The following is a 25,847-nucleotide window of genomic DNA, read 5'->3' as shown; positions in this document are numbered from 1 at the left end:
GATGCTAAACACCTACAATGCACAGCACAGCCCACCCCCACCCCCCAACAAAGAACTACCTGGCACCGAATGTCATTAGTGCCAAGGTTGAGAAACCCAGGTTCAGGTGCATCAATAAACCAGTCATCCCAGTCCATGGAGGCCTGGGTTACAGGGTGGTGTTGGGGGTTACCTCTGTCATCATCTGCCCTTGGCTGTAGCCCACTGGTACCTCATATACAACACCACTTGTAACACACTTGTGTCCACCTAGACTTTGCTTAGTTACCAGTGGGTAACTAAGTGGGTGCCTGAAAGCATCACCCATTGTGTAAAAACACATTAGGACCCATTAAGGCTTCCCTGTGGTCCCCAAGTCCCATCTGCCATCTGGCAACAGATACAGAAAGACACTGGGGAATATAAGGTGACGTCATTCAAAAATATTTTAAGTAAACTCTACCCCCAACATGGGGCTCAGACTCACAACCCCAAGATCAAGAGTTGCTCTACCAACTGAGTCAGACAGGCACCCCTGCTCAGAAATATTTTTATTCCAGTTCAATAAGACAAGTTGGTCCCTAACTATAAAACATTTGAATTTTTTTTAGTTTGCTTAATACCACCTTCCACTTAACCAAAAGGAAATAGTTTACCTCAAATCTCCAGTTTGTACAGTAAACACAGCACAGCTGTCCATTGCTGGCAACCGGTGGTAGCTCTTGTTAAAGCCCCAGGGACTAGCAGAAACCCAACATTTGAAGTCAGGCCTCTTCCTCCTGAGCTGCAGTCAGCAGCCCAGAATCCTCCAGGGAACCATTCCCATCTGCCCCACCATCTCTGATGTGCAATGGAAACTGCAGTGTGTATCAGAGAGACGACAAACCAGCAAGGCCTGTCAGGCAAAAAGGGAAAGCTAAGAACTCTGTAGCGCAGCCTGAGTCACACGGATCTACACCTGCCCCCAAAACCCACTATCTGCCGCCACTTCCTCAAAGGGCCTTCTTCTTGCCCCTCCTAACACCACCACACCCTTTATCTTGATGGGGCAGGGTGGCCACCCTGTCAAGCCCTAGCGTTTTGGCTAGTCAGTATGGTCTGGCGCAGAAGTTCTTCCAACTGGAAAGGCCCCAGGACCACAGAATTTCTGACTTAAGTGAGGTTAAAGAGAAGTGAGCACCGATCCTGTGCCAGGAATTTTGCTAAGCCCTTTACTCAATGCTTCTCTTTCAATGCTCACATTAACCTAGAGGGTAGATCTCAGCTCAGCTAAACTGAGTGAGCTGTCCAAGGTGGCACGACTAGGAAGCAGCTGAGTGGGAAGTGCAACCCAAGTACCTGATTCCCCAGACCTTCCCACCTGCCAGGTATGACTGGCAACCCTCGGGAACCTGGGGCGCTCTGAGCTCTTTCTGCAGTCCTGAAAGATGAGAGTCCTCACTAGATGGTGGAACTCAGGTGGTTCATTTCTAATGATGTTGACCTACTGACTCCAATCCTGGGGGAAGGGGGGCGGGGTTGGGGTTGTCATTTCCACAACTGTTCCTTAATGCTTCCAACACAGGCCATTTTCCAAGTAAGCATCCTCACTGGCATTTTGTTTCCTGAGTTTTCAGAGAGGTATTTAAGATTTCCCTGCACAACAGCTGATATTCAAAGATGCCTTGGTTTGATGAAATTGTAGGAAAAACTAAGGAGGAAAACTTATTTTGAATCTGTCTGGCCCCAAATGACATTAATGAGGCTACAAACACAGATCACTTTGGGGGGAAAAACGTGTTAAAGGAGCTAAAACCAAAACTTAAGCAAACCTTCAAACTAGATTAACCCACATAATTCTTCATCCTTCCCTTTTGGCAGAGAGATCAGATTTACTCAGAGACTCAAAGTACAGAGAGATGAGAGCAACTGTTTGGAGATATTTTACCTGTCCGTGTTCCCACATCATCACCTCTAAAGCAGAGGGTCCCAACCCTGCTGCATTCTATAATCACCTAGAGAACTTAAAAAAAAAAAAAAAAAGGATACTAATGGTTTGACCCTCCCGCCTAGAGATTCTGATTTAACTTGTCTGGCTGAAACACAGGCATTAGTAGGTCCTAAAAGCTCCCCAGGTGATTCTAATGTGCAGCCAGGGGTGAACACCACGGTTCTAAACCTCTTAAAGAGGAAACAGCTTTACACTGTAAAAATAAAAACCCTCTCAAGAGAGGAAGGAAACAAATGACCCAAGCACCCACCAAACCTCACAGCCTCCTCCATCCCCACCCTCACCCCTCCTTGCCGATGGGAACCATTACCCTCATTTTGCAGCTGGGGACAAGGAGTCTCTGAAAGGGCAAATGCCTTACTAGAAAGTGGTAGCTCTGGGGTAGGAGGCCCGGTCTCCGGCTAGCCACACCACTCTCTTGGGTTCATTCCCAAACCCACTTCCTCCTGGCACTTTCCCTTCATAGTAAGGCCTGCAAAGAACGCTGAGCATGCGTGAACTTGCTGGACATCCAACATCATCCTATTTCCCTACTCAGGAACCTTCCAGGGCTCCCACTGGCCACAGAATAAAACCCAACTCCTTAGCCTAGCTTCCATGTTCTGCTATCACCCAACCAAAGTGTTCTAACCCTTCCTTCTCCTCAAACCCTCCTCTCCTCAGTCAGACTCTGTGTATCCTAAACATCCCTTACTGACTCCCCTCTTTCTCTGTTCTAGAGTCAACACCTGGCAAGGTCAGCTGTTTAATCATGTTACTGCTATTTCTGTCCTATGTCTACCTATGTCTGGGGAGAGGAGGGACTCTTTCCAACTGAATTAAGTTCTTCAAGGGCTAGAATCACATATTTCTTTGTATTGCTCCTTTGGGAAGGAGGAAACATGTTGCTTTTTCATGTGTACCTACATCTAGGAAAAGTCAAACAGCATGCTCAAGAAAATCTCCATGGGGGGTGGGGGCATGGGTGAAATAGGTGAAGGGGATTAAGATGTACAAATTTGGGGCACCTGGGTGGCTCAGCTGTTAAGCGACTGCCTTCGGCTCAGGTCATGATCCCAGGGTCTTGGGATTAAGCCCCACATTGGGCTCCCTGCTCAGGGGGAAGCCTGCTTCTCCCTCTCCCACTGCCCCTGCTTGTGTTCCCTCTCTCGCTGTGTCTCTCTCTCTGTCAAATAAATAAATAAAATCTTAAAAAAAAAAAGAGTACACTTATCTTTAAAGAAAAAAAAGATGTACAAACTTCCAGTTATGAAATAAATAGGTCACAGGGTGCCTGGGTGGCTCAGTCAGTTAAGCATCTGCCTTCGGCTCAGGTCATGATCCCAGGGTCCTGAGATCGAGCCCTGCATCAGGCTCCCTGCTCAGCAGGGATTCTGCTTCTCTCTCTATCTCTGCTCCTCCACCCCCCTCTCATGCTCTCAGAGTTCTATGTCAACTCTACTTAAATAATAAAAAATAATTTAAAAAAAAAGAAAGGCTCCATGGATCTTCCTAGCCCTGATTTATCATCCGTTTATAAACTCAATATTCAAACCCCTGGTATCACACAGCACAAGAGCCACACCTCACGGGTTGTGGGCAACATCATCCAGAAGGACAACAAGGTCTCCGAGGAAATTCTCAGTTGCAGGACTTCTGCTTAGCTCACCAGCAACCTGCCTGTCTGCTTATAAGTCTTAATATTTCACCTAGAATTAATGATTACTCCTTACTCTGCTAAATATTCATTACTTATTGTTTCATTTGCAGATTTTCAGTGCTGAAATGTACCTATGTTATATTCTCATTGCTGTGCACTCCAATAATGTGCAAAACCTGCCACCAAAGCAATGAAAGCATTAGGGTTTTAAAAGGCATTTGAAGGGGGGAGCCTGGGTGGCTCAGTCGGTTAAGTGTCTGCCTTCAGCTGGGGTCATGATCTCTAGATCCGAAGCCTTGCATCGGGCTCCCTGCTCCACTGGCTTCTCCCGCTCCCTCACCCACCCACCATTTGTTTGCACCAGCACGCTCTCTCTCTAATAAATAAATAAAATCTTTAAAAAAAAAAAAAGGCATATGAAGAATCACCACTATCTCATCCTAAATTCGGGCAGGTGAGTGAAGCCAATTGAATCTAAACTGAATCCTAGAACTGTGTGCTTCACCTTTATGCAAAGTTCTCCAGTTTCTACTCTGTGTTCCCAGAAGGGGCAAGGAACACATCATAAACGTGCTTTGATGCCTGCAGTGAGGTGCCACCGCCTTATTGAGCATGCTTCTTCCTTCTCCAGGCCTTTTGAAGTCCAAGCTCTCCTCTGCCAGACAGTCTCCTGCCCTGCTGCGGGAGCTGGTCTCCACGCCAACTTCAAAGATAGCCAGCCGATGTTTCAGCTAGGAGAAACACTGCAAAGCAGGGCTCAAAAATCCTTTCAGCCGCAGACATGACTAGAGAATGAACGTGGCATTTTATTTATTTTTTTTTAAAGATTTTATTTATTTATTGACAGACAGAGATCCAGTGAGAGAGGGAACATAAGCAGGGGAGGCGGGAGAGGGAGAAGCAGGCTTCCCACTGAGCAGGGAGCCCGAGGTGGGGCTCAATCCCAGGACCCTGGGATCATGACCTGAGCCAAAGGCAGACACTTAACAACTGAGCCACCCAGGAGCCCCAAACGTGGCATTTTAAACAGCAGTTCCTATGGCATTCTGTAGTACAAGGACCCTTAAATGACGCCAAAGCAAATTATATAATTTGCTAAGATGGGAATCCATCTTACATCAAAGCAAAGGGGAGAAAACCCTCAAAAATCTCGGGCTCAAATAGTAATAAATATAACCTCCAATAATCCTCAAATTTCTTGGGCCGATGCCCTAAAAGTGTAGAAACAGACGCAGTGAACATAACCTCCGAGAACCACTATTTAGCTGGCTGGCTAGAAAAGACAGTAAACACACAAACTCCGATCTGGTTGGAAATAATGATGTTTGTGGGGACTCTGGTATCTGAGGGTGGCCAACTCCTCAACGCTCCCGCCCTCAGCTGGTACCAACCTGAGTACCAGCTAGGAAGGAAGTGTTCCTCCTCCTGGGACCACTTCTCTGCCTACCACCCTGTGCCAGGGCCCCAAAGCCTTCTGGGGGCTGATGTGCTGATCAGCCACACTGTGCGCCCCTCCCCCATGCCACCACCGCAAGTCCCCAGGGGGAGAGGGCCTTGCTTTCCAGTCACAGAGACCCAATTCAAAGCCCAGCCGCCACTTACTAGTTTTGTGACCTAACTCTGCTGAGCCTCTGAGCTTCAGTTTATTATCTGCAAAATCATACCTTTCCAACAGGATGGCAGTAAGTATTAGATGAGATTGTATACTTACAGCACCCAGCACAGAGGCCAGCTTTGGAACTTAGTTTTCTTTTCTGCTAAGAAATAGGAAACACAAGGTGTGTACGGGCCCTAATCAGCAAGCCCAGGAGATGGCCACAGCACTGTCAGGAGCACCAAGGGAACAACAAAAAGCAGCCATTCCCTTTGAACACAGGAAATAATTGTATCAGTCTCTGATTTCTGACAGCAAGCACCATTACTCCAGCTCTTGTCCCAGCTTCTATGCCCACATTTATTTATTTACCTATTTATTTGTTTTTAAGATTTTATTCTTAAGGGGCGCCTGAGTGGCTCAGTTAAGCACCTTCCTTCGGCTCAGGTCATGATCCCAGGGTCCTAGGATCGAGCCCTGTGTCGGGCTCCCTACTCAGCTTAGAGCCTGCTTCTCCCTCTCCCTCTGCCTGGTGCTCCCCCTGCTTGTGTTCTCTCTCTGTCAAAATAAATACATAAAATCTCTGAAAAAAAAGAAAGATTTTATTTTTAAGTAATCTCTACACCCAACGTGGGACTCAAACCCACAACCCCGAGATCAAGAGTCAATGCTCCACCAACTGAGCCAGCCAGGAATCCCTTCTATATCCACTTTTAAGGAAGCTAAGTAAAAAACCTCACCCTAAAAAACCCCGGATATCAACAACAAGAGAATGGTTATGTTGTTTATGGTATAATCATGTAGTGGAAGAATATGCAAGCCTTTAGAATGGTGTATTAAAATTATTTTTCATTACACAGGACAATGTGTATGCTATAATGTCAAATATTCTAAAAGGATAAAAAACAGTGATAACATTGATAAGAAGAGGGAACCACAACAAATGTTAACAGCAGCTATCTCTGGGGTGAGATTATGGGTGGTTTAAATTCTCTTAGCTATTTTTTTCATATTTTTTAGGTTATCCTCAATGAGCATATTTTACTTTCCTAATCAGGAAAAACAATTTTTCCAAAAGTTCCTTGGTTTGCTATACATGTAATTTAAAACATGCTACTTTCAAACAAAGAATCTTGAGTGATAAGCACTGAGATGATCTGAGCTCGGATAAGAGCACACTACATTATCAACGACAAATGCAAGCTCTCATCTTTTTTCCTTTGGCGAGGGAACTTTTAGTCATTTTATGACTCACCAGCACTTTTACTGTGGAGAGATTGGAAAAACAGAAGATGAAAGTCAAAATAACTAACTCTTCTATTAGTATCCGGGGTGGTAAAATATTTGGTGGGAAAGGAGCTTGAAACTATGGGGAAGTCAAGCTAGGGAAGTCCCTGGTGGTTTCAACGGGGTAGAACTGCTCAGCATCACGAAGAATGAGGGAGGGCTGACTGCACATAAATTTACTCTGCCTCTCCTAATAGAATCCCTGTGTCCTCCTGAGATGCTAGTTTCAATCATAACCATGTCAATGACTCTACACACCACACTGCCGTCGACCTCTTCAGAGCTGAAGGTAGTAACCGCTACGTTCGTGGAGCACTTAACTCCTGTTCCTCAGCTTATCCCAACTCCCCACAGTGCTTGGAGGTACATGTCACTATATCTCTTTCACAAGAACCCCACTTTTCAGAGAGGGCAGGTGCTTTAAACAAGGGCACTCAGCTAGGAAGTCAGGAGAATGGACTCTACCCAAGGCCTGTCTGACCCAGGGCACAGCACTTCCTACCCTATGCGGCCTGAGGCAGAACGCTTACACATCAGACACCCCTCATTTTGCTGGAGAGGTCAGCTAAACAGGCAGAACCAGTTCCTCAAGTGAGGAAGAGCCCAGAGAGAGTGAGGGGCAGACTGCGGACCACGGGGACCCAGGCCTGGGTAAGAGGAGTAAGAAACAGTCGCAGAGCTCTTGACACACCTCCCGGCCCAGTCTCCTGACTGGGAGACCTTGGCGCTCAGCAAACTGCCCCCTCTTGCACGCTCACAAACTTCGGGCTGAATGTCATCAGGCACCGCACAGAAGCTGTGTACAAGTGGGAAAATTCTTTTCTCTTCCCAAGGTTAAATAAGCCCCCCCATGAACATGAGGCAGGCTCTAAAGCAGCAGAGAGGAACATTTTTAGATGAACGTGCCTCAAGTGGACATCAGGCTTCTGGAGTGAGCACCCAGCAATGTGAATGGTGGTTAACTTCAGTTGTCCCAGAAGGGAACAGAGTCTTTGACTAGGCTGTTCTGTTTCCACACTATGCTCCTGTTAAAACTCCAACAACAGCTGCACCTCTGTCCTGGGCTTTACTCTGTCAGAAACCATGAAGGCTCTGGGTCTCAACGGTCACAAAGCCCAACTGGCTGCAGGACGGGCAGGTCCCGCTCAGCTCTTCTCACGCGGCTCAGCAGTCTGGAGAGAGTACTGACCTAAGGCTGTGACGTCCAACACAGTGGCCACTGACTGAGAGACTGAAGTTTAAGTTTTATTTAATTTTACTAAATGTAAGTAGTCTAAGTGGCTAACTGTAGCCACTGGCCAGTAGAGTTATAGGTTGTTTGCAGATATAAACATTAGATATTTATGAAAACATGAGCACACTAAACACAGTATGTTATGACTTGCTTTTCTCCCCTCACTTAAAATAAGATGAATCTCTTTCCATATTAGCAACCGCACATCTGGATATTATTTTTAATGTCTGTATCTGGGCTGCCCAGTACAGTAGGCACAAGCAGGATGGAGCTATCATGCACCTGAAATGTGCCTAGTCCCAACCGAGGTATGCTGTACCTGTAAAATGCACACCAGATTTCAAAAACTTTGTATGACATAAAGAACATAAAACACAGTAATAGTTTTTATAGTGATTATCTACTGAAATAATATTCTGGATATATTGGGTTAGGAACAGATTATTTAAATTCATTTCACCTGTTCCTTTTTACTTTTCTAATGTGGCTATGAGAAAACTTAAAATTACATACGTGGTTTGCATTATATTTCCGTTAGACAGCATTGCCCTAAAGCCTCCACTGCACATAAGTCCACCCCTCTGCAGCCAGGATGGGAGAACTGAGAAAATGGCAACCCAAATTAGTGTCTGGTTCTATGGCTCAGGGGAGGGCCCCTAACTCACCCTCGTCCAGGCCTGGGCTTCGTGGAGCCATCAAACAGGTCCACTGCTCTGCAGGCCCTAATAATAGATCAGGCCAGCGATGGCTCAATGTCCACTGGCCTACAAGCCATTCTGCTGCCCCCAGCTCTATGGCCTGGAGCAAGTTACTTACCCTCTCAGCACCTCATTTTCTTCCAACTGAAAAATGGAGATAACAGTGAACTCAATCCAGAGTTGCCACAAGAATCAGGTAAGAATCTAGAAGAGTTCGGCCAATTTCGTTTTTAAAGTTAAATATACGCTTACCATATGACTAAGCAATTCCATTCCTAGGTATTTGCCCAGGAGAAATGAAAGTACGTCCACACAAAGACTGGTACCCAGTGCTCATAGAAGCTCTATTCACAACAGCCCCTAAGTGGAAACAACCCAAATGTCAACCAGCTAATGAATGCATAACAAACAGTGAAATACTACTGGGCAATAAAAAGAAACATGCGACAACGTGAAAGACTCTCAAAGCTTTACGCTAAGTGAAAGAAGCCAGACGCAAACCATTATACCCTATAAGATGCCATTTATATATAACACTTTAGAAAAGGTGAAATGACAGTAACGGAAAGCAGACCAGCAGCTGCCAGGGATCAGAGGAAGGATACTGACTGCAAAGAGGCCTCAAGGAAGTATCTGGAGATGAAAATGTTACAGTGGTTACAAGGGGGGCCGGCATTTGTCCAACTTAGGAAATGAGATAAGTAACATAGAGAACTTACCACAGGGCTGGGCCCCACCCGTACTAAGTGCTTAAACAATGCCAGCTGTTATCATGGCAAGTGCCACTGCCTCTTCAGTATTGCCCGAACTTTCTAGAACCAAACTCAGACTCACGATCTTCCTGGGAAGACCAGGACTGTTTCTCTAATCATTTCTGGTGCCTTTGTTTCCCTTACGGCCTCTACTTAGCAGACTTCTCTGTTGCATTCCTCCCTCTCTCCAGTCCTTCTCTCCCCTGTGCCACTGACCTCATGTGGCCTTTCTTTTTTTTTTTTAATTTACTTGACAGAGAGATAGAGATCACAAGAAGGCAGAGTGGCAGGGAGAGGGAGAGGAAGAAGCAGGCTCTCTGCTGAGCAGGGAGCCCGATGCAGGGCTCAATCCCAGGACCCTGGGATCATGACCTGAGCCGAAGGCAGACACTTAACCGACTAAGCCACCCAGGCACCCCTGATGTGGCCTTTCTAAGCCCACTGCTTCACTACCACTCTGGACTCTCTTTTTCCCTCCCTTCACGATTTTCACGGACCCCTACACACCGCCAGCAAATTAAGTTTTCTAAAACACCACTTCCACATGCTACATATCCACTCAAGTCCCTCACTGCTATTCAGAAACTTGAGCCTGGCCTCTAAGGGGCCCCACGGCTAGCCCCAATCTCCCTTCCCCATCTTTTACCCCACACCAGAATCCTCCATGACAGATCCTTTTGGAATGAACAAACAAAGGCAGGGACCACATCTGTCTTGCTCCGATGTGCACCCCAAGTGCCTAGCACAGTGCCAAGAACAAGGGGCATGCTCACAGCAGTATCTGCTGAATGAACTGAAGTCTGCAAATGCAACCTAGCCTCAGAGAACATAGCTAGTCATTCATTAGTATTTTAAACTGAGATCCTTATGGTGAGTTAGTAATGGTTTAGAATAGGATGAACAACTAGAGTCTCTGGAAGGATTTACGTGTTAAAGGCTACAAGGCTTGTATGTTTCTACTTTTTAAAAAATACATCAATAAAACAATTATTTAAATATTTTCTCCCTTTGGGACCCCTGGGTGGCTCAACTGGTTAAGCATTTGCCTTCAGCTCAGGTCATGATCCCAGGGTCCTAGGGTCGAGTCCCGCATCGGGCTCCCTGCTCAGCGGGAAACCTGCTTCTCCCTCTTCCTGCCATTCCCTCTGTTTGTGCGTGCTCTGACAACTAAATAAAATCTTTAAAAATATATATATAAATTTTCTCCCTTTAACCCAGAACAGACTAAGAGCCTCCAAGTGAACACACAAGAAACATGGGACCAGTCATAGAAATCAGATGAGTGTGTTCATGGTTTATTTGGTTTATCATGGTTTTGGCCACTACGTAGCTTTTTAATTGATTTTGCTCTGAGTCATACATGGTTTCATTTACATCCATTAATGTACCATGACTAAAGATAGGCTTTATTAGGAATGCCAATGGTAAAATATGAGTTAAGTGAGTTCATGAGAAATATGAGAAGTGAGAACCATCATAAAATTGGTAATTCTGCAAATTGAAGACACTCATTATCAGTGCTGTAAGCTGTATTCACCTTATCACAATTCTCACTGCCTCTCATATTTCAAAAAACAGTGTAATTCAGATCCCAAACATTAATATAATTTTTAATAATGTACTGATCTGAATAAAATATTTTTTTAATTCAAAATCACTTCCAGAAGGTTTTTTTTTTTTTTTTTTTTTTTTACCATTCAGAAGTACTATGAAAGGAGTTTGCAAGTTCAAAAGCCTGGGGAGTACTGATCTAGAAGCTGTTCTCTGAGAGGCTGTTCAGCCCAAAGCCCCAGGAAGGACCTGGGTGGCTGGAGCCACTCCCACTGCCCCCTCTTGGCTCCCAGGTGGGCTGGCACTTTCAACACCTTACTTCACCCTTGGTTTATACGTCTGCCACCTCTACCGGGATATAAGTTCCCTGCTTCATTCGTCTTTTTATCTTAATACACGGCCCAGTGCCCAGCTCACAGGAGACTCCTCAGGTGCTTGCTAAGGTTCCCAACACCATAGAGGATTTCAGATAAGGAAGAAGCTCTGTGCTTCAGAGTGAAAGGCACCCAAACCTGGTGTCTGTGCCCACAGGCTGCCTACTGGTGCGCGGCACTTAGGGGAAAGGAACTCAGCGGGGCTCTCCGGAATAGAAGAGCGTTTCTCAAGAAGCGGCGTTCTGAAGATGTCAGCTGCCCCCCAGCCCACCCCCTTACAAATGTCAGTTGGCATGGTCTACTTGGCAGGGGAAAGAACAAAGCAGAGGGCTTTCTATTTTACTTTCTCACCCCGCTGCTGGAGGTCAAATGTGCATACACCGATTTTGGTGACGAACAAAACCTGGGATGTGAAGAGCTGAAACGGGCATTTGCCAGGGGCCCGCCTCCCTTCAGGCCTGGCCTCTGGGAGCCCATCTGCCAGTTCAGTGGCCGGCCCCAGAAGGGGACCCCGTGCTGCATCCCCCGGAGCTCGGGGGATCAAAACAGATTCCTTCAGAATGAAAGAGAAAAAGGCGGCAGGGGAGTTGCTCTTTGACATGTCACTGGTCTCTTTTTTGCCATTTGTTAGCAAAGCAGTCATGGCTGACAGTGAGACAAACTTTTAAATAAACAATTCTCCTTTTTCCGTTGAGCATACCTGAGTGCCCAGCAAGTACTAGTACCTAAAAAGTTACTAGCGTTCTGGCAAATACAGAGGTAATACACTACATCAAAACAGCTGATACTTACGTGTTGAGCTCTGGTTAGAATGTTCCTGTGTGAGCTCGGTTAACCCTCATAGCAGCACTAATCTTACCATCCACACTTTACAAAGAAACCGGCTGGAGAGATTAAACCATTTGTCCAACGTCACTAAGGTATTGTCCCTCTGTTTCCGCCTTACACTTTCACATGTGTGGGAGGGAGAGATTATTAAATAGAAAACAAAGTAGTAAGAAACAACAGGTATGGGGGCACCTGGGTGGCACAGTTGGTTAAGCATCGACTCTTGGTTTCGGCTCAGGTCATGATCTCAGGATTGTGAGATTGAGCCCTGCGTCAGGCTCCACGCTCAGCACTGGCTCTGCTTGAGATTCTCTCTCCCTCTGCCCCTCCCCCCCGGCATGTGCACACTCTCTCTCTCTAAAATAAATAAATAAATCTTTAAAAAAAAAAAGAAGAAGAAGAAAGAACAGGTATGTAAAATTCTTGCACATTTGGAACCAATAAAGCTGAATGGGAATTTCAGAGGAAGGAAAAGCATATCCAGCTTCATGGGGCGCCTGGGTGGCTCAGTCAGTTAAGCGTCTGCCTCCAGCTCAGGTCATGATCTCCAGGTCCTGGGATCGAGCCCCACTTTGGGTTCCCTGCCCAGCGGGGAGTCTGCTTTTCCCTCTGCCTGCCACTCCCCTTGCTTGTGCTCTGTCTCTCTCAAATGAATAAATAAAATCCTTTAAAAAAAATGTTTTTAAATAAAGAAAAGCATATCCAGCTTGGTAAAGTAGCTGTCCACAGGAAGGATTCCCCAAGTTGCAGCTCAGACAACTGTAATCATACAACAAATCCACTTACTCAACAAACATTTATTGAATGCTTACTATCTATAAGCTAGGGAATGAGCTAGTTTGAAATGGAATCAAAGTAATAATATATAGACAGCAAGGGCTGGATTTGGGGGCGGGTACTTCAAAGAGCAAGACAGGGACAGAGGCAGAACAAGCTGCCCATATGCCCCTTACCATTTAAGGAATAGGAAGGGACAGAGGTGTGTCCTGCTTGCTCAGATGCTCAGTAGCCTCAAAGCTCCTGGAGTCGGGCCTGCTTACCACCGCATCCCCAGCACCGACCACAGTGCCCGTCGGAGCTCGAGAAGCAGCATGGAGTGAAGAACGGAGGAAGGCTGTTAGAGAGTGTGGTATCTACAGGGTCACACGCAGAGATGCCTAGAGCACGGCAATGTGTCAGCCAGCCCTTCCCTATGCTCTGGTGGGACAGTGAGAGCAGTCGTGCCGGCCAGGCTAGCGGTGTGGTGTGAATAGGCCTGCTTCAGGCTCCATTTCCCTCTGCAGGACTAAAGTGCACCACGTGTCCGCCCACCAGTCACCTGTCACCTGGGCAAAGGGCAGGCTCTAAGGAAGGCCTGCGGAACAACCCTGCTTTCCCTTTCCACCTCCGAAACAGTTCCAGCATTTTAGACCCAGGTTTGTCCCATACCAACACTCTATTCACTGCCTCCTGCCATCACCCCAAAACAGCCTCGACTGAACTGAGGAGAAACGACCAGTTTCTGAGGAGCCACGCCAAAGAAATGCGGGCAACCTTGTTGAGATGTCATAAACAGAGAGCTGGCCAGGGCGCAAACACCCTGTTCTCCAGCACAGAGCCCTCTGCCCTCCCGCTGGGCTCCTCTAATAAGTCATCTGGGCACCTACAGCTCAATGCACTCAGCAAGGTGCAACCCAGAATAACTCTTTCACACCAACAGGACAAAATTCATCTATTGTTCCAAATCCACAGCTTCCTGAAAGCAGGGTTCATATGGCAGCAAGGTGAACTGTTTAGATGCATGCTTCTTCTCCAAGTTCGCAGTTCGAAAACCCTTCAGCGGTGATTCTTACCCTAAGATTCACTGCCTAAGAGCAGGCTTCAGGCCGGGGAGGTTCTGGGAAGTTATCGAAACATGTGTATGAGCATTTATGGAGAATCTGTCTCTCTGATAAGATTGTGAAAGGAGGTAAACCCAGAGAGGTAAAGAACTTGTGCTAAGAATCTGTCCTGAGTTTAGCATATTGCAATGTTATAAACTTCCCAGGGTGATGGCTAAACGGTATGGGGCTTCCTTTCAGGGTAATGAAAATGTTCCAAAATTGATTATGATAAATAAATTATTCTTTAAAAGGGGGGGGCTGGGTGCCTCAGTCAGTTAAGCAGCCAGCTCCTGATTCAGGCTCAGATCATGATCTCAGGGTCCTGGGATTGAGCCCCGGGTTAGGCTCTGGGCTGAGCGGGGAGTCTGCTTGAGGATTCTCTCTCCCTCTCCTGCTGCCCTTCCCCCCACTGCTCTTTCTCTCTCTCTCTCTAAAATAAATACATAAAATTTTAAAACTGATTATGGAGATAAGTACACAACTCTGTGAATATATTTATATTGACTTGTTTAGTCAATGGGTAAATTGTACAGTATGTGAGTTATATATAAAGCTGTTACTAAAAAAAAAAAATTTCTAGGGCGCCTGGGTGGCTCAGATGGTTAAGCGTCTGCCTTCGGCTCAGGTCATGATCCCAGGGTCCTGGGATCGAGTCCCACATCGGGCTCCCTGCTCCTTGGGAGCCTGCTTCTCCCTCTGCTTCTCTCTCTCTCTCCCTCTCTCTCTCTGTCTCTCATGAATAAATAAATAAAATCTTTAAAAAAAAAAATTTCTAGAAGACTCCTCTTGCAATGGGTTCCCCAAACTAATATTATACTAATAGGAATACCTTCTTAACCACCAAAAAATAACTACTCAATTATCTGAAGACAATAGTAAAAATGTACTCTTAGTAAGCAGGAGAAAGTACTTGACAGTTTGATCTTCAGCTGGAAATGGCCAGACTCACCCCAAATTTGGTAGTCAACAAGATCAGCTGGAGACTAAATGGTCAATCTACACACTCTTCCCCTCCAGAGGTCCACATATTTACCCCAGATAAAGTGCTTGTCCTTTAGTCCTTAGTCAAAATTTTCAAAGTGAAAATGAAGGGCTCTGTCATCTCCTCTGATGACAGTCATACCTTAATTTCCCCTACGATGTGCACCTGACTTGTAAAAGAAGTCACTGACAAGGATGACTTCCAATATCAGGGGAAAAACAATGGAAAAAAAACTATTACTCTCTCTTCTACAACACCCGCAAGCACTCGAGCACTTCTGAGTTCTAAAACAATATTCAAGTTCAGCTCTCCTGTTTTCAGGATGCCAAAAGCTGGGACATAAAGGAGCCTCATTTCATGTGAAGCTGCTTAGAAACCTCCAGCAGCTTGAAAAGGAACCACTATCTGCCTCAGTAGAAAACAGGTTTGTTCTGGTTGGCCCAAATGAACCCACTTAGACCATCAATCAACAATCTATATTTTGAACAATCTCATTAAGATCACAAATACATGGAAGCTGTATACACACAGGTGAATATTTACAATATTCCCCTAAGGAGCAAAACACGTAAGATCTTTTCTCCTAAAATAAACTTCAGCCCCAGAATCCTATGTTTCTTCCAAGTAACTACAGCCAACTTCTTATTTGTATTCCTACTACAAGAAATCTTCCTAGTGGGATAATCCTCAAAAGAGGTGATAAATGAGGATTAAGAATCACCAGCCCCTAGGGGCACCTGGGTGGCTCAGTCAGTTGAGCATCTAATTCTTGATTTCGGCTCAAGTCATAATCTCGGGGTTGTGAGATCAGGCTCTGTGCTGGGCGTGAAGCCTGCTTAAGGTTCTCTCTCTCTCTGCCTCTACCCCTCCCCACTTGCATGCTCTCTCAAAAAAAAAAAAAAAAAAAAATCACCAGCCCCTAAATCAGGCTGCAAAAAAATTGACTTCAACAGGTACAGTTTACTTACAATCTCTAAATTAACTAATTACCAGGGTGCCTGGGTGGCTCAGTTGGTTAAGCGACTGCCTTCAGCTCAGGTCATGATCCTGGAGTGCCGGGATCGAGTCCCACATCAGGCTCCCTGCTCGGCAGGGAGTCTGCTACTCCCTCTGCCTTCCCCCCTCTCATGTGCTCTCTATCTCTCATTCTCTCTCCCTCAAATAAATAAATAAAATCTTTAAAAAAAAATAAAAATAAATTAACTAATTACCATTATCTAAAAGATTCCAACTCGGACTTTTGTAACTCCATCCATTACAGGTTTCAAAAACAAGTGGGGAAAAATATAAGTAGAAGACAAGTGATAAGATTTCAAGAAAACTTGGGGTGCTAGGTGGCTCAGTTGGTTAAGCATCTGCCTTCAGCTGAGGTCTGATCCCAGCCCTGCATTGGGCTCCCTGATCAGTGAGGAGCCTACTTCTCCCTCTGTGTGTGCTCTCATCTCTCTCTCAAATAAATAAATAAAATCTTTTAAAAAAAAAGCAGATTTCAAGAAAACTAATTATCTTATTATAAAATGAGGAACTATCATTTGGTCTGCATTTGCCTATGCAAATATCTTCAAGGAATTTTTTAAAGTAGTCAGTATAACTTGGAATTCTAAAGAAACTTCCAAATAGCATCCCAAAAGGAAGCCCAGATAGATCCTGATATTGAGCACTGGGTTGCCTAAACTGTCAGGCTCTGAAGGCAATGAGGTCTGCTAATTTGGCATCACGTTTGAATAGGTATTCTGATGATATATGAATAGAGTTTAAAAGACTATATAAAAAAGGCCACTGATTAAAAAAGCTGAGGCTCAAAAATCCAAGCCACAAAAGGAACTTCAAAACCACCTGTGTTATGACAGGTAAAGACTCTGACTTGTCAACACCTTGGGAAATGGAAGACCTCAGAATCCCATAGAACAAAAGCTCAATGAAAGCAGGCGCTATCTAGCAGACCACCAGATCTCCAGCATGTGTCTGGCACACAGTAGGTACACAACGCATTTTTCTCGAATTAATGAGTGCTGTTGAATAAATAAACTGTGCAGGAATACAGTTTCCAAAAATCAAAGGTCAAAGACAGACGCATTTTCAGTAAAGATCTCAACATGTAATATTATCTTTCCCAGATTTAAAAAATGTTGTTACGCCTCAAATATCACTAAAATTATCTTTTGTTTCTCAAGAACAAAATGCACCAAATGCAGAGTAAATGGGCCTTGATTCAGATGAACCTCACAGAAGAGTATTTTAAAAGGAGAAAACCGAGATGAAGCACTAGCACACTATAGCACATTGACCAGCAAAAATCTGATACGCATATTTGATAACAACCCTCTCCCAAACTGTTGGTTTCCTCTGGTTTCTATTTCAGCTAGGTAAGCATTTTTTCAGTCTATCGATTTTTAGAAGTTTTCCCTTTCACATCGCCAAGAACATCCATATTTCCCTTGTTTTCTCTTCATCCCCTCAAACTTTCCCACAATTCACCTGTACGGCTTCTTAGTCAAATTCCTTTTGTTTGGAAAATCCTTCCCTTTCCTCCCAGCCCAGGCTGAAAGCATCCTCCCTAACTATGGTCCCTTCTGATTTTATGGAAGTTTCATTTCCTTGCAGCAGAGGCCTGGTGTATTTCCTGAAGCCAAATTCATTGTGCTCCATAAAAGTGAAAATAAAATCATTCAGACCACAGTCAGGAACAGAATCATCTACCAATCCGTGCCCTCTCTTCCAGTTTCTCATCATTTAGCTGATGCCTTTCTGGTGGTGACCTTGTGCCCCCTTCATCCTGGCATCTGTGTTTTCCAAGCCACAGAAGTTCCCCCCCTCCAAGTCCCTAAATTTTAAATCCTATGTAACCTAAAATTTTCTGCTGTAAATTCTGTTTCCCAAAGGTAAACAACCTTGATAAGGGAAGGAACTCTGGATAGAAATTAGCTATTTTCAATAAGAACACTTTACCCGGTTTAACGCTTTGGATGTTATTTCACCAGGGAGTGAGTAGATAGAAGAAGAAAGAAATGCCCTTTACGAATACTTCATAAAGACTAGTTCATTTGATCTTTGTAACAACCTTGGAAGGCAGGCAGAGCAGGCTCTTATTACCCTCTTTACAACATCAAACTACACATCAAAAAGTTAACCTTTTTGTGACTTGCCCAACCAATGTCACAGACTAGCAAGTGTCTGCCCAAAACTATATTAAAAGTCTTGCTCCTTCCAACTCAAAGGCTGTCTACTATATACTCTCTCTGTACGTTTCTATCCTACAGACAAGGAGCAACTTCCATTTTTCAGCATTTCAGAGGGAGGACTGCCCTCTGACTTTTGGGACACCACCTCCCTTCAGCTAACAAGTAGGAAAGCCACCTTCAGTTTTCCCAATAGAAAACAATGCTCTTTTCTTCCATTTGCCACCATTAACAACTACTTCTTTCCAAAATAATTTCCAACAGTTCCTGTTTTAAAGGGACTTACTCATAAGGGGCTAATAATCCAGAAAGTCTGCATCAGCATATGATTTTCTCAATAAAGTTCAGGGCTGATGCAACATTTCCCAGTCTCCAATTCTACAGCTAAAATGACAAGAACACAGAACAGTCAAAAATTGCGCAAGACAATGCTACAGTGTTTTTTACTCATTCACATCTGCCTCTATGGGTCTCCTGTGAGTCACTGTCTTTTGTGATCAGTTATCATTATGGGGACTCCCATTCTCTACTCTAAATTATGTTATTTCTTAAAGAAAAGCTCTGCAGTAAAAATGGAATCCTATTACATCTTTCACTACCTTGCTGAAGCACTGACCCCCTTAACTTAGCACTTCAGATGCCACATTGTTCCAATTCTCACCACTACTGTTTCACACAAACAAAAAAGAGGCAAAGTAAGGTTGCAATTTGTTTATTCATTCAACAAACACATATGAAATCCTATCAGACACCAGGGACTGGGACCCAAAATTAAGCACCTGTCCTCCTCTCATAACCTGGGGGAGAGGAAAACTAAAGAAATAATTTCAGAATAAACTGATCTAGGTTAAGGTGGAAGTGAGCATGGACTTGGGGCAGTGGCCATCATGAAATGCTTCCTTCATCAACTGATCTAGGTTAAGGTGCAAGTGAGCACAGGGCTTGGGGCAGTGGCCATCATGGAATGCTTCCTGGAAGAAGTGATCTGTGCGCATTTATAAGCATCTCTCTACTTTCAGCAAAAAATAAACCTAAAAGACTCAACCCCTCTCCCCGAAAATTTGCCAAAAGTCAAGTCAAAAATCTAATTTAATAGCAGAATTTATTCTTGAACACCTGCCCTAAATTTCAACCTTTAACCCATACTCCCATAGGTATACATTACAGAAGGTAAAAATTCTGTCCAACACAGTGCCTTCTCCCAAGTCTATAAAACAGGATTAAAGATAAACTAAAAAATAAAATACATTTTTTAAAAATATAATCATTTTCCTAACTGGAAATGAACACTTTGAACAATCCAAACCCTACAAAGCACGGCTGTCGGAAGAGGAAACTGAGGTTCAAAAAAGTCCCACTTTAATACAACAGAATAAAAGATCTCTTTGAAGTCACCAGAACAGCTTGAACAAAAAGAGAAACAGAAGGCTATTGTGGGGCTTTAGCCTCCAGATGATGAATCCTAAACACACTGCAATGGTAAACAAACAAGCCTCTGAGCCCGAATCTGATTTGGTGACCTGACAAAATATTACAATTTAAGGAATCTCTCTCTCCCCTCATTCATTATTTCCCAAACAAAGTCCCCCTGGCTGGCAGCTCCTGTTTTTCTGCTGGTTCCTAGGTTTATTGCTTGTAAATTATAATGCACAGTGTGCTTTTCAAAAAAAAAAAAAAAAGGTACAGGCAAATGAAAACAATCCTGGTTTTAAAGACCCATAAAAGACAGTATAGGTAACAGAAATGAACTCTGCCTGTGTTTACTATGAGGACCTATTACTCCTTTATGCTACTCCAGTGTATTTTAAACTCAAATGAATGGTACCACTGCGCACTAAAGAACAGGTTAGAGGAGGGAAGGAGCACACTCATACACCTGCCTCAGCAGGACCCCAGACTGCCTCCCTCACCATTTCCCTGCGCCTAGGCCAAGCAGCTGCCCAGCCACGGGGGCTGCAGACCCCAGCCGCTTACACTCTGCTATCTCAACAAGTAGGCTCCAAAGTCATACTTCCTTTTGGCCCGGCACATCCACATCGCCGCCACTCAGATCCCCAGCTGAAGGGAGTAAAACTCAGCGGCCCCAAAGAGAAGGCTGGAGGCGGGCAGAAGTGGAGGAGAGGGTCCCGAATGTTCCCTTTACTCCGCCTGGTCAAGGTGGGCCCGGGAATCCAACACCTCCTACAACTCGGAGCGGCACCGCCGAGCCCCACCTCCAGCTTGGCCCACGGGACTGCGATCCCCACCCCCGGCCCCTGCAGACCTGAGTTCACCTGGGCCCCGGGGCCCCTGTCCCAGAGCCACAACCACGGCACTACCCTCCCGGCCTGGGCCGCCGACCCCCGGCCCCGCTCCCCGCCCCGGCGACCCTGCCCGGCCAGCGCCGGGCCGCCCGAAGCCCTCTCGCGGCCCGGGGCCGCCCCGCGCCGCCCACCCGACCGGCGGGCCGCGCACCGTGTGGGACTGCAGGCTCTGGCTCGCCTCTATGGCTGCTGTCAGCGGCACCGTGTCGTCCAGCAGCACCTTGCCGGCCGGCGGCTTCTCCATGAAGGCCATCCCCGGACACCCGTCCGCCACCACCTCGACACCAGGGGCAGGAACCAGGGGCGCCGACTCCCGCCGCCGCCCGGCTCCGCCGCCGCCGCCACCGCCGCCGCTGTCAACACGCGCCGCCCCACGCGCTGCCGCCACCCGCCGCGCCCGCAGGGTCCTAGCGCCGACTTCCCCGCCGCCGTCGCTGTCAACACTGGCCGCCCTTCCCGCCGCCGCCTCCCGCGGGGTCCTAGCGCCACACTACCCCGTTCGCCGCTGCCCCCGACCAGCGTTTCCAACCTCCTCGCAGCCGCCCGCAGACCCGCTACCCTCAGCATCCAGCCTCAGACCCGGGACATTCCACCCTAAGCCACCACGTCCAGAGAGCCTCAGATCCGAAGACAGGGCGTCCTGAGCCCTGAAATCCAGGAACCCTCAGGCCCAAAGATTGCCAAACCAAGGTTTGCAATGTTGGGCTTTTCACTTTCGGCCGGGACTGCCAGACTTGAGACTTTTACAGCTGGACCTTTCCCACCCAGGCCTCCCGGGCCCAAGGACCCTAAGACCCAGAAAAGGGACCTTCAAGATGAGACCCTCAGTCGAACCCCTGCAGACCCAGAAACTTTCTAAAACCACCCCGTAAGATTCAGGTTTTACTGAACCCTTGATCCTGGCTTTTCAGACCCAAGAATCTAAGAGCTGGGTCCTCAGAATTGAACCCCACAGTGGGAGCCTTTGGACTCCAGGACCCTCAGACTCAAGCTCTTGGAACTGGAGATCCTAAAAACTGGGCCTCAGTCCAGGACTCCAACCTCCACCCTTGGCCCCAGCCACAAGGCCTTGTCGAAAAGAAAACCACTGGGGTGCCTGGGTGGCTCAGTCGTTGATCAACTGCCTTCGGCTCAGGTCCCGATGCGGGATCGAGCACCGCATCGGGCTCCCTACTCCGCGGGAAGCCTGCTTCTCCTTCTCCCGCTCCCCCTGCTTGTGTTCCCTCTCTCGCTGTGTCTGTCTGTGTCAAATAAATAAAATCTTTAAAAAATAAAATAAATTAAAAAAAAAAGAAAAGAAAAATCATAGACCCAAAATGGAGTCACTTATCCTAGGCTACATCGCCAAACCAGGGCTTATAACCAACCTAACTGTGGTTTCAACTTCCCCCAGAAATGTAGTTTTAACCGTCAGGAATAAAGGCCAGCACCAGTGAGCCAATCTGACAAGCAGACTATCCATTCCCCCCCCCCCCCCCCCCCCCCCCCCCGCCAAAGGAAGATGAGGTAATTTGCATGGTAAGACCCCCTGCTCTTTCCCCTAAGGGAAAGTGACCTTGCCTGAAATAATCCTATCTTTTGCTAATAACTTCCTTGCCCCACACTCCTTCCTATAAAATCCTCCTTTTTTTGTACAGCTCCTTAGAGCGCCTTTCTACTTGCTAGATGTGTTGCTGCCTGAATTACGAGTCACTTAATAATGCCTATTAGATCTGCAAATTTACTTGGCTGCATTCTTTTAACAGCCTTCACCCCTGAGAACCCTCAGCCAAGATCCTGCAGACTTGGGGTCTTCAGTCCCACTGTACTGGCTCCAAGAACCTCAAACCCAGAGGTTTGAGATCAACTTCCCAGGTGCACATTTGCCCCCCCCCCCAGTCTTTCTGAAACCAAGGTCACAATTCTGGCACTCCCCCTGCCACCCAGTCCTCTCCCGCCCCCCACCACACCCCTGCAATCCCACCCACACTGCTCTTTCCAAGGGCTGCATCCCAAGACAGTGGAGTTAGACTTGGAATCAGATGACCAGGATCTCTGGGGCTCTGGTATTTATCAGCTGTATGACCTTGAGTGAGTTACCCAACCTCTCTGAGCCCCGGCTCCCTATCTGCAAAATGAAGATACTACTACCTGTTTGGAAAGGTTAGGATGTGGAATGCAGTAGGACAGGAAGGGGCTTGGTACATTTTGGCTCAGCAATATTAGTTAACTTCCTTCCCCTACAGTTCATAGAATGGAGAGTTTCTAACTCTTAAATTTGTCTCCCCTAAATTTCTACAGATTTCAGACAAGAGAGTAAAGTTTCTTGGGAACATACCCCACCCCCACCCCCACCCCACGCCACCACCACTATTAGACATGACGCAAAGGCCTAGACAGTATCTAAAGAATATCCACTCTTGGGGCGCCTGGGTGGCTCAGTCGGTAAGCGTCTGCCTCCGGCTCAGGTCATGATCCCGGGGTCTTGCGATCGAGGCCCGCATCGGGCTCCCCGCTCTGCGGGAAGCCGGCCTCTCCCTCTCCCACTCCCCCTGCTTGTGTTCCTGCCGTCAGGCTCTCTCTCTGTCAAATAAATAAAATCTTAAAAAAATTTTTTTTTTTTTACTTATTTGACAGAGAAGGAACACAAGCAGGGGGAGTGGGAGAGGGAGAGGCCGGCTTCCCGCAGAGCGGGGAGCCCGATGCGGGCCTCGATCGCAAGACCCCGGGATCATGACCTGAGCCGGAGGCAGACGCTTACCGACTGAGCCACCCAGGCGCCCCAATAAAATCTTTACAAAAAAAAAAAAAGAAAAAGAATACCCTCTCCAAATCTTGAGCTTATAGCAATTGTTGGGCAAGTAGACACGACAGACTGACATGTGAAAAGGGAAACAAGGAACTTCATGATTCAGTCCTAACATAATCAGAATTCTTCCTGCATTCCATTTTTGTCTCCACATGTTTAAAAGCAGCAGCCTATTAAAATGCAACCATATATCATTTAGGGATGATTCAACTTTTTACTTCTTTTTTTATTTTTAATTTTCATTTTTTTGAGGGGGAGGGGCAGGAACAGAGGTAGAAGAAGAAAGAGAATCTTAAGCAGGCACCACGCCCAGCGCAAGGGCTGCCATGGGGCCCAGTCTAACAACCTTGAGATCATGATCTGAGCCAAAATCAAGTGTCAGATGCTCAACCAACCGAGCCACCCAGGGGCCCCTCAACTTTTTACTTCCATTTCTTTAAAGTAAATGGATTATTTCATTGCCAGAATCACAGAAACCAAAATTCTGCTTTAATCATTATTCCTGTCATGATGTGGACTGACCACGATAAGGCTCTTCTTAAATACTGCTGCTGGTGGGAGTATAAATTGGTCCACCTTTCTGAAAGGCATTTATTCATCAACAATAATTTACAGAATACTTACCGTGTAATAGGTACTTTACCTGGTGCTAGGAGCTGAGATTTGACAATACATATCAAGGGCTTTAAAACTGTTCTCACCCATTATCAAGGGTGATCCTTATCAAAGGACATTTAATGATGTTGGGAAATGCTCTGATGTAATAGTGAGTGAAAAAAAACAATATATGCATTTCTACGATCCCAAGTTTTATTTTTTTTAAAGATTTTATTTATTTATTTGAGAGAGAGAGTGAGAGAGAGAGAGAGAGAGCACATGACGGGGGGAGGGTCAGAGGGAGAAGCAGACTCCCTGCTGAGCGGGAGCCTAATGTGGGGCTTGATCCTGGGACTACGGGATCATCACCTGAGCCAAAGGCAGTCGGCTAACCAACTGAGCCACCCAGGCGCCCTGTATGATCCCAAGTTTTAAAAAATGTTTATATAGAAAAACAAGGGAAAACACCAAAATATTAATTGAGGGTCTCTAGGAAGGACTGCCTTCCATTTTTATGCTTTTCTGTATTTTCCAAAATGTCTCTAATGAAGATATTTTACTTGTATGATTATGAAAAAAATAACATACAATCGAGCTGCAAAGTTTGTAAAATAACAACCTTATCTAGGTTTTCCTCACTGGGGAAAAGAAACTGAAAGCAAGACATCAGATATATGATGGAATGAAGGCAGAGACTAACTCTCAATCAGACTTTCCCTTTCTCTGAAAATTCTTGCCTGAAGTAAGCCCTTCAGAATAAATGCTACGGTGAGCCTTATAATTTCATTTTTTCTTTCTTTTTTTTTTTTTAAGATTTTATTTATTTATTTGGCAGAGACAGACACAGCGAAAGAGGGAACACAAGCAGGGGGAGTATGAGAGGGAGAAGCAGGCTTCCCGCAGAGCAGGGAGCCCAATTCGGGGCTCAATCCCAAGACCCTGGGATTTGCTATCATGTCACAGAGGAATTTTGCCCAGGATTTATAAGAAGGTCATATACACGGGCGCCTGGGTGGCTCAGTCGGTTAAGCGTCTGCCTTCGGCTCAGGTCACGATCCCAGGGTCCTGGGATCGAGTCCCGTGTTGGGCTCCTTGCTCAGTGGCGAGCCTGTTACTCTCTCTGCCTGCAGCTCCCCCTGCTTGTGCTCAGTCTTTCTCTCTCTCTCTCTGACAAATAAATAAAATCTTAAAAAAAAAAGGTCATATACAGCTAAAAGCCACCCTAGAAATTGATTGTGGCCGAGAAATTGACTGTTTGTGGGGCCTCCTATTAATCCTGTTCTATTTATATAGTGTTAACATCATTCTTGGGTTCTTTTAGGATTTTGAATTTAAATGGTTTCTTGTAGTTGATTTTGCTCCAACCCAACATTTCTCTGAAGATGTTGAGAATTCTTATTTCTGCTGTGTTTGTAATCCAAATGAAGGCAAGCCAAGAACAAAGAAAGTGAAACATCTGGGACCCCGGAGATACTGAAGTGCAACCCAAAAGTAATTTCACAGCACTCCCATTCTGCTCAGATAGAGCCAGTTAATAAATTATGCCAACACATGAGGCATTCAGAGGGGCACAGCTGCTCAGAGTGACAGTCAACCCTTGCTAGAGTATGTTTTAATATAAAAACTTAATAGATATAATTTAATAGCAATTTTCTTTGGGAGTAAATTGGTCTCTGAATCATACTCAAAGAAAATAAAAGAAAATTGGCTAATAATTCAGCACCAAATGAAGACCTGTGGTTACCTAAGAGGTACCACTGTGCATTTAGCAATTTCTTCTTTTTCTAGATGAATACGCAAATCAGGTCCACAAGATGAACGGAGGCTGTGGTGAGGCTTTCTTCCTGCTGTTACTCAAGATTTGCTGCCCAGAATAAGAAATGAGTGGCATCTCACCAATATGGAAATGTTTCTAATAGAATATAAAAATCTGTTAAGCAATTTTCCAGTACATTAGGCTGAAATTGCTTAAGATGAGTCTATCTTTCTGTAGCAATCAAACATGACATAAATTGCAGTCTTACGATGCCCCTATGCGGAAAGTGCTAGTACAATTTGGCCCGCTATTTTAGTCAGTACTTTTGTACTCACTTCCACCTGTGACCTAGTACAATCAAGGCCCCCTCTCAACTATCTTGGAGAGAAGTTCCTAATTTGAGGGTCACCCCTGCTTTCATCAGAAGAACCACATTCTTTTGGCATTTCCTACA

The 25,847-nt window shown here is 45.7% G+C and overlaps 1 protein-coding gene across 21 annotated transcripts in view; it reads right to left on the bottom strand.

Moving 5' to 3' along the window:
- PXK (PX domain containing serine/threonine kinase like) overlaps positions 1–20,639 on the bottom strand; it is a 75,909-nt gene extending 55,270 nt beyond the window's left edge. For 8 of the 21 annotated variants that reach the window (XM_027583226.2, XM_027583229.2, XM_027583238.2 and 5 more), the window contains exon 1: positions 20,404–20,637. In XM_027583226.2, the coding sequence (XP_027439027.1) occupies positions 20,404–20,505 (102 nt within the window). In that variant the 5' untranslated portion in view covers positions 20,506–20,637. Of the gene's footprint in view, positions 1–635; positions 852–20,403 lie in introns of those variants that run through there. The other 13 variants (XM_027583220.2, XM_027583222.2, XM_027583228.2 and 10 more) reach the window with 6 other exon arrangements.
- Positions 20,640–25,847: the final 5,208 nt, after the last annotated feature.

The sequence above is a fragment of the Zalophus californianus genome, chromosome 1 (genome assembly GCF_009762305.2).
Source record: "Zalophus californianus isolate mZalCal1 chromosome 1, mZalCal1.pri.v2, whole genome shotgun sequence".
NCBI lineage: Eukaryota > Metazoa > Chordata > Mammalia > Carnivora > Otariidae > Zalophus > Zalophus californianus.
The sequence above is the reverse complement of the archived record's forward strand: the minus strand, read 5'-3'. Positions and strand labels throughout refer to the sequence as shown.